The sequence below is a fragment of the Onychostruthus taczanowskii genome, unplaced genomic scaffold (assembly GCF_017590055.1).
Source record: "Onychostruthus taczanowskii isolate IOZ18803 unplaced genomic scaffold, ASM1759005v1 scaffold368, whole genome shotgun sequence".
In the NCBI taxonomy this organism is placed as follows: domain Eukaryota; kingdom Metazoa; phylum Chordata; class Aves; order Passeriformes; family Passeridae; genus Onychostruthus; species Onychostruthus taczanowskii.
The window spans coordinates 7213-16292 of record NW_024501104.1 but is presented as its reverse complement, the minus strand read 5'-3'; the positions used below and the strand labels follow the sequence as shown (position 1 = coordinate 16292).

Sequence of the window (9080 nt, the reverse complement as noted above, 5' to 3'; positions counted from 1 at the left end):
GGGGGGGGGGGGGGGGGAGCCGCAGGCAAGGGGGGCGCTCGGGGCAAGCTGAGGGAGCGGTGACAGTTGGGGGTTCCTGTGGAGGAGGGGAGGCGGATGTGAGGGGGGATGGGGGGGGCTGAGGAGTACCTGAGGGTTTGGGGACATTGAGGGGGGACAGGGAGGGGACAGACGGACACGGAGGGGACAGACAGACGTGGGGGGAGCTGAGAGTTTGGGGGCATTGCGGGGACAGAGGGGCGTGAGGGGATCTGGAGCCCTGAGGGGACAGAGGGGCGTGAGGGGACCTGGAGGATTTGGGGACATTGTGAGGGGACAGAGGGACATGGGGGGGACAGAGGGACAGGGAGGGGACAGAGGGACACGGAGGGGACAGAGGGACACGGAGGGGACAGAGGGACAGGGAGGGGACAGAGGGACACGGAGGGCTCCTGGCGGAGCTGGTGCCACGCAGGTGCCACCGGGGGGGACACCAGGTGCCACCCCAGTGTGGAACAGGAGCCAGCGCTGCCAGCGGGGACCGAGAGCTGGGAAAGATCTCATTTTATCGCTGCCAGGAATCGTTAACGAGCAGAAAAAATAATCACCTTTGGGCCAGCTTCAAACCGTGGGGGGACACGGGGATGCTTTTGGGGTGAAATCCTTTCTTTTTGGGGTGAAACCCCTGCTTTTGGGGTGAAACCCCTGCTTTTTGGGGAGAAACCCCTGCTTTTGGGGTGAAACCCCTGCTTTTTGGGGAGAAATTCCTGCTTTTTGGGGTGAAATCCTTTCTTTTTGGGGTGAAACCCCTGCTTTTGGGGTGAAATCCTTTCTTTTTGGGGAGAAATCCATCCTTTTTGGGAGAAATCCCTCCTTTTTGGGGTGAAACCCCTGCTTTTTGGGGCTCCAGGCTGAGGCTGTGCTGGGTGTGGCAGCAGGAGCCTGAGCCCTGATTTTGGGGTTATTTTTGGGGTGAAATGTGGATTGATTTGGATTATTAAATCCCCATTTTTGGCTGTTCCAGGCCAAGGCCATGCTGTGCATGGCGGGAGCCTGATGGCTGAATTTGGGTTTGTTTTTGGGGTTCAATCCAGGTTATTTTTGGGGTTCAATCCAGGTTATTTTTGGGGTTCAATCCAGGTTATTTTTGGGGTTCAATCCAGGTTATTTTTGGGTATTTTTGGGTTGCAGGCCGAGGCCATGCTGTGCACGGCGCTGGTCATGGCAGGAGCCTGATGGCTGATTTTGGGTTTATTTTTGGGGTTCAATCCAGGTTATTTTTGGGGTGAAATGTGGATTATTTTGGGTATTTTTGGGTTCCAGGCCGAGGCCATGCTGTGCACGGCGCTGGTCATGGCTGGAGCCTGATGGCTGAATTTGGGTTTACTTTTGGGGTTCAATCCAGGTTATTTTTGGGGTTCAATCCAGGTTATTTTTGGGTATTTTTGGGTTGCAGGCCGAGGCCATGCTGTGCACGGCGCTGGTCATGGCCGGCAGCCTGGCGCTCACCACGGCCGTGGTGGCCCACGCCTACTACCTGAAGCACCAGTTCTACCCCACCGTGGTGTACCTCACCAAGTCCAGCCCCAGCATGGCCGTGAGTGCTTTCTTCCTCCTTAATTACCCCTAATTAACCCCTCGTTAACCTGCCCACGCTGCCTCACTTCTGCTTTTTGGGGGCGCAGCGGTTGAGGAGCTCCCGAACCCCCCTGGGGACAGCAGTTCCACCCCACCCGTCCCCCCCGGCGTGGGTTTGGGGTACCAGATCCCCCCCAGGCTGTCCCCAAAAACGCTTTTTGGGCTCTCCTGGCCCTGCAGGTGTTGTACATCCAGGCTTTTGTGCTGGTGTTCCTGCTGGGCAAGTTCATGGGCAAGGTTTTCTTCGGGCAGCTGCGCGCGGCCGAGATGGAGGTGAGAGATTTGGGGGGCAGCTTTGGACTCCAGAGGGGCTTTTGGGCTGATTTAGGGGGGGTTTTGGACTCCAGAGGGGCTTTTTTGCTGATTTAGGGGGGATTTTGGACTCCAGAGGGGCTTTTGGGCTGATTTAGGGGGGATTTTGAACTCCAGAGGGGTTTTTGGTCCAGAGGGGCTTTTGGGCTGATTTAGGGGGGATTTTGGACTCCAGAGGGGTTTTTGGGCTGATTTAGGGGGGATTTTGGACTCCAGAGGGGTTTTTGGGCTGATTTAGGGGGGATTTTGGACTCCAGAGGGGTTTTTGGGCTGATTTAGGGGGGATTTTGGACTCCAGAGGGGTTTTTGGGCTGATTTAGGGGGGATTTTGGACTCCAGAGGGTCTTTGATCCTGATTTAGGGAGAATTTTTGACCCCAGAATGTCTTTGCTGCTGTTTTAGGGAGAATTTTTGACCCCAGAATGTCTTTGATGCTGTTTGGGGGAAGAATTGATGCATTTTAGGGCAGGATTTTGAACCCTGAGAATCTCCCAGTTCCACTTTGGGTGGGCATTTTGAACCCCAAGAGATCTTTGGTGCAAATTTTGAACTGCCAGAGTTTTTGGGTCCAGTTTTGGGGTGAATTTTGAACTTCCAGATTTTCTGGGTCCCGTTTTGGGGTGAATTTTGAACCTCCATGGTTTCTACGTCCCATTTTGGGGTGAAATTTGAACTTCCAAATTGTCTGGGCTGCGTTTTGGTGTGAACTTTGAATTCCCGGGGTTTTTGGGTCTTGTTTTTTGGTGAATTTTGAACCCCCAGGGTTTTTGGGTCCCGTTTTGGGGTGAATTTTGAACTCCCAGGGTTTTTGGGCCCCATTTTGGGGTGAGTTTTCAACCCCCAGGGTTTTTGGGTCCTGTTTTGGGGTGAATTTTGAAGCCCCAGGGTTTTTGGGCCCCATTTTGGGGTGAGTTTTGAACTCCCAGGGTTTTTGGGTCCCGTTTTGGGGTGAGTTTTGAACTCCCAGGGTTTTTGGGCCCCGTTTTGGGGTGAGTTTTGAACTCCCAGGGTTTTTGGGTCCTGTTTTGGGGTGAATTTTGAACTCCCAGGGTTTTTGGGCCCCGTTTTGGGGTGAATTTTCAACCCCCAGGGTTTTTGGGCCCGTTTTGGGGTCCAGCCTGGGGGGCTGCCCCTGACTCTGTCCCTCAGCACCTCCTGGAGCGCTCGTGGTACGCGGTGACCGAGACCTGCCTGGCCTTCACCGTCTTCAGGGACGACTTCAGCCCGCGCTTCGTCGCCCTCTTCACCCTCCTCCTCTTCCTCAAGTGCTTCCACTGGCTGGCCGAGGACCGTGTGGATTTTGTGAGTGTTGGCAGCAGGGAAAACAGCTCAAAAACCGCCCAAAAAAACCCCAAATCCAGCCTGAAACCAGCCCAAAAATCAGCCAGAATCGACCCAGAACCTGCCTGAAAGCAGCCCGAAAAAAACCCCAAATCAACCCAAAAATAACCCCAAATCAACCTGAAACCAATTCCAAAATAACCCCAAATCAGCCTAAACCAACCCAAAAATAACCCCAAATCAACCTGAAACCAATTCCAAAATAACCCCAAATCAGCCTAAACCAACCCAAAAATAACCCCAAATCAGCTCTAACCAGCCCCAAATCAGCCTAAACCAACTCAAACCCAACTCAAAATCAGCCCAAAGCCACCCCAAAAATAACCCAAAACCAGCCTAAACCTACCCAAAATTAACCCAAAACCCCCCCAAACCAACCCAAAATTAACCCAAACCAACCCAAAATTAACCCAACCCCCCCCCAGACCAGCCCAAAATCAACCCAAACCCCATTTTCTAAGTGAAAAACTGAATTTTCCTCCCCTGCCCAGATGGAGAGGAGCCCCAACATCTCGTGGCTCTTCCACTTCCGAATCGTCTGTGAGTGCTCCTCATTTGCATATTTTTGGGGAACTGCCCGGGGCAGCCGAGCGTGCTGGGGCCTGATAACCCCAATTACCCTAATCAGCAGCGGCTCGTTAACGAGGGGGTGGCTGGGGGGGGTTAACGAGCTCCGTGGAGGGAAAACAAGGATCGGATCCATGGCAGAATGGGGTGGAAAAATGGGATTTGGGGATGCAATTCCCAAAATCAGGAAAATGGGATTTGGGGATGTACTTCCCAAAATCGGAAAAATGGGATTTGGGGATGTACTTCCCAAAATCGAAAAATGGGATTTGGGGATGTAATTCCCAAAATCAGAACAATGGGATTTGGGGATGCATAAACCAATTTTGGAAGGAATTTTGATGGAATTTTGAAGGAATTTTGATGGAATTTTGAAGGAATTTTGAAGGAATTTTGATGGAATTTTGAAGGGATTTTGGGGTTTTGGGGGGTGGGAAGCTTCAAGGAGTGGCTGGGAGTGGAGAGATCTGCTAATTAAGCTCCTCGTTAGTGGTGGGGTGTAGGACCCCCCATCCCAGAGCTGCTCCCCACGGTGGGACCCCTTCATTTTTCGGGGTCTTTTCCCAGCCCTGATGTTCCTGCTGGGAATCCTGGACTTCCTCTTCGTCAGCCATGCCTACCACAGCATCCTGACCCGCGGCGCCTCCGTCCAGCTGGTCTTCGGCTTCGAGGTGGGTGGGGGGTCCCAGGGGGTCCCCGGGGCCCCCGCGGGGGCGGGACGTCCCACGTGGCACCTGTCGCCCCCCCAGTACGCCATCCTGATGACCATGGTGCTGACCATCTTCATCAAGTACGTGCTGCACTCCGTCGACCTGCAGAACGAGAACCCCTGGGACAACAAGGCCGTGTTCATGCTCTACACCGAGCTCTTCACCGGTACCGCGGCGGTTTGGGGGGCCTGGGGGGCTCAATTAGGCGTCGGTTAACGAGGAGTTGGAGTGTTGGGGGTGTTCAGGTGGCCTTGGTTGGTCTAAGAAGAGCTGAAGTCTTGGTGGTGCTTGGTTGATCTTCATTGGTCAACGAAGAGTCAAAGTCTTGGTGGGGCTCAGTTGATCGTCGGTCAACGAAGAGTCAAAGTCTTGGTGGGGCTCAGTTGATCGTCGGTCAACGAAGAGTCAAAGTCTTGGTGGGGCTCAGTTGATGGTTGACCAACGACCCGCGGCGCCTCCGTCCAGCTGGTCTTCGGCTTCGAGGTGGGTGGGGGGTCCCAGGGGGTCCCCGGGGCCCCCGCGGGGGCGGGACGTCCCACGTGGCACCTGTCGCCCCCCCAGTACGCCATCCTGATGACCATGGTGCTGACCATCTTCATCAAGTACGTGCTGCACTCCGTCGACCTGCAGAACGAGAACCCCTGGGACAACAAGGCCGTGTTCATGCTCTACACCGAGCTCTTCACCGGTACCGCGGCGGTTTGGGGGGCCTGGGGGGCTCAATTAGGCGTCGGTTAACGAGGAGTTGGAGTGTTGGGGGTGTTCAGGTGGCCTTGGTTGGTCTAAGAAGAGCTGAAGTCTTGGTGGTGCTTGGTTGATCTTCATTGGTCAACGAAGAGTCAAAGTCTTGGTGGGGCTCAGTTGATCGTCGGTCAACGAAGAGTCAAAGTCTTGGTGGGGCTCAGTTGATCGTCGGTCAACGAAGAGTCAAAGTCTTGGTGGGGCTCAGTTGATCGTCGGTCAACGAAGAGTCAAAGTCTTGGTGTTCAACTGGTCTTGGTTGACCAACAAAGACTCAAAGTCTTGGTTTCCAATGGGTTTTTGTTCATTAACGGAGACTCAAAGTGGTCAGCTGGTCTTGGTGGTCAACCAAAACTCAAAGTGTTGGTGGTGCTTGGCTGGTCTGGGTTGGTCAATGAACACTCAAAGTTTTGGTGTTCAGCGGGGCTTGGGTCATCCATGAAGACTTGGAAGTGGTGGTGGTGCTCAACTGGCCTTGGTTGGTCAACTGAGACTTGCTCCACTGGGCACCTCAACTGTCCCAGAATTAGCCCAGGTGGCTTTGGGGTCCCACCCTGTCCCCCAGCTGTCCCAGAATTAGCCCAGGTGGCTTTGGGGCCCCCCCTGGTCACCTGAGCTGTCCCAGAGCTGGCCCAGGTGGCTTTGGGGTCCCTCCTGGTCCCCCAGCTGTCCCAGAATTAGCCCAGGTGGCTTTGGGGTCCCACCTTGTCACCCAAGCTGTCCCAAAATTAGCCCAGGTGGCTTTGGGGTCCCACCCTGTCCCCCAGCTGTCCCAGAATTGGCGCAGGTGGCTTTGGGGTCCCTCCTGGTCCCCCAGCTGTCCCAGAATTGGCGCAGGTGGCTTTGGGGCCCCCCCTGTCGCCCCAGCTGTCCCAGAATTGGCGCAGGTGGCTTTGGGGCCCCCCCTGTCGCCCCAGCTGTCCCAGAATTGGCGCAGGTGGCTTTGGGGCCCCCCCTGTCGCCCCAGCTGTCCCAGAATTGGCGCAGGTGGCTTTGGGGCCCCCCCTGTCGCCCCAGCTGTCCCAGAATTGGCGCAGGTGGCTTTGGGGCCCCCCCTGTCGCCCCAGCTGTCCCAGAATTGGCGCAGGTGGCTTTGGGGCCCCCCCTGTCGCCCCAGCTGTCCCAGAATTGGCGCAGGTGGCTTTGGGGCCCCCCCTGTCGCCCCAGCTGTCCCAGAATTGGCGCAGGTGGCTTTGGGGCCCCCCCTGTCGCCCCAGCTGTCCCAGAATTGGCGCAGGTGGCTTTGGGGCCCCCCCTGTCGCCCCAGCTGTCCCAGAATTGGCGCAGGTGGCTTTGGGGCCCCCCCTGTCGCCCCAGCTGTCCCAGAATTGGCGCAGGTGGCTTTGGGGTCCCTCCTGGTCCCCGGCTGTCCCCAGCGCGCCCGGTGTCCCCGCAGGGCTGATCAAGGTGCTGCTCTACATGGCCTTCATGACCATCATGATCAAGGTGCACACCTTCCCGCTCTTCGCCATCCGCCCCATGTACCTGGCCATGAGGTGAGGCCCTCGGCCCGGGGACGCGCGGCTGTGATCCCGGTCCTGATCCCAGTCCTGATCCTAGTCCTGATCCTGATCCTGATCCCAGTCCTGAACCTGATCCTGATCCTGATCCCAGTCCTGATCCTGATCCCGTCCTGATCCCGATCCAGTCCTGATCCCATCCTGATCCCATCCTGATCCCATCCTGATCCCATCCTGATCCCAGTCCTGATCCCATCCTGATCCCTATCCCAGTCCTGATCCCGGTCCTGATCCCAGTCCTGATCCTGATCCCGTCCTGATCCTGATCCCAGTCCTGATCCTGATCCCGTCCTGATCCCGATCCCAGTCCTGATCCTGATCCTGATCCTGATCCCATCCTGACCCTGATCGTGATGCCATCCTGATCCCAATCCTGATCCCATCCCAATCCCACCCAGATCCCGATCCCAATCCCATCCCGATCCTGACCCCATCCCAATCCTGACCCCATCCCAATCCTGACCCAATCCCAATCCTGACCCCATCCCAATCCTGACCCCATCCCGATCCTGACCCCATCCCGATCCCGATCCCGCTCTGCTCCAGGCAGTTCAAGAAGGCCGTCACCGACGCCATCATGTCCCGCCGGGCCATCCGCAACATGAACACGCTGTGAGTGCCACTCCTCCCAAAAACCCCAAATCCTGGGACACCCTGCATCCCTGTATCCCAAACACCCCAAATCCTGGGACACCCTGCATCCCTGTATCCCAAAAAACCCAAATCCTGGGAAAACCCTGCACCTGTATCCCAAATACCCCAAATCCTGGGAAAACCCAGTGTTCATCCCAAAAATCCCAAATCCTGGGACACCCTGCATCCCTGTATCCCAAACACCCCAAATCCTGGGACACCCTGCATCCCTGTATCCCAAACACCCCAAATCCTGGGACACCCTGCATCCCTGTATCCCAAAAAACCCAAATCCTGGGAAAACCCTGCACCTGTATCCCAAATACCCCAAATCCTGGGAAAACCCAGTGTTCATCCCAAAAATCCCAAATCCTGGGAGAGGTCCTGTACCTGCTGGTCCCGGCCCCCACTGGGTGACTGGGATGGGGCTGGGATGGAACTGGGAGCGTTTGGCACCTTTGGGAATTCAACCAAAACCACTGAACAAATTCCCTTTTACCCCAAAACTGCCCCGAGCTGCGGGATTTTTGGGAAGAACTGTGGGATTTTGGGAACAGCTGTGGGATTTTTGGGATCAGCTGTGGGATTTTGGGATCAGCTGTAGGGTTTTTTTGGGAGCAGCTATGGGATTTTGGGAGCAGCTCTGTGGTTTTTTTGGGACCAGCTATGGGATTTTGGGAGCTGCTGTGGGATTTTGGGATCAGCTGTGGGGTTTTTGGGATCAGGTGTGGGATTTTGGGATCAGCTGTAGGGTTTTTTTGGGAGCAGCTATGGGATTTTGGGAGCAGCTCTGTGGTTTTTTTGGGACCAGCTATGGGATTTTGGGAGCTGCTGTGGGATTTTGGGATCAGCTGTGGGGTTTTTGGGATCAGGTGTGGGATTTTGGGATCAGCTGTGGGGTTTTTTTGGGAGCAGCTATGTGATTTTGGGATCAGCTGTGGGATTTTTGGGATCAGCTATGGGATTTTGGGATCAGCTGTGTGGTTTTTTTGGGACCAGCTGTGGGATTTTGGAGCAGCTATGGGATTTTGGGACCAGCTGTGGGATTTTGGGACCAGCTGTGGTTTTTTTGGGACCAGCTATGGGATTTTGGTAGCAGCTGTGGGATTTTTGGGACCAGCTGTGGGATTTTGGGATCAGCTGTGTGGGTTTTTTGGGACCAGCTATGGGATTTTGGGATCAGCTGTAGGGTTTTTGGAAGCAGCTGTGGGATTTTGGAGCAGCTCTGGGATTTTGGGAGCAGCTGTGGGATTTTGGGAGCAGCTGTGTGGTTTTTTTGGGAGCACCTGTGGGATTTTGGGATCGGCTGTAGGGTTTTTGGAAGCAGCTATGGGATTTTGGACCAGCTATGGGATTTTGGGACCAGCTGTGTGTTTTTTTTGGGAGCAGCTGTGGGATTTTGGACCAGCTCTGGGATTTTGGGAGCAGCTGTGGGATTTTGGACCAGCTCTGGGATTTTGGGAGCAGCTGTGGGATTTTGGACCAGCTCTGGGATTTTGGGAGCAGCTGTGGGATTTTGGACCAGCTCTGGGATTTTGGGAGCAGCTGTGGGATTTTGGACCAGCTCTGGGATTTTGGGAGCAGCTGTGGGATTTTGGGACCAGCTATGTGATTTTGGAGCAGCTCTGGGATTTTGGGA

The 9080-nt window shown here is 55.3% G+C and overlaps 1 protein-coding gene across 1 annotated transcript in view; it reads left to right on the top strand.

Annotated features, from left to right (window-relative positions):
* SYVN1 (synoviolin 1) overlaps positions 1-9080 on the top strand; it is a 17212-nt gene that overhangs the window by 929 nt on the left and 7203 nt on the right. Inside the window, exons 2-9 of the mRNA XM_041411653.1 lie at positions 1436-1576; positions 1798-1890; positions 3079-3231; positions 3762-3810; positions 4405-4508; positions 4587-4713; positions 6685-6784; positions 7355-7420. Of these exons, the coding sequence (XP_041267587.1) occupies positions 1445-1576; positions 1798-1890; positions 3079-3231; positions 3762-3810; positions 4405-4508; positions 4587-4713; positions 6685-6784; positions 7355-7420 (824 nt within the window). The 5' untranslated portion in view covers positions 1436-1444. The remainder of the gene's footprint in view (positions 1-1435; positions 1577-1797; positions 1891-3078; positions 3232-3761; positions 3811-4404; positions 4509-4586; positions 4714-6684; positions 6785-7354; positions 7421-9080) is intronic.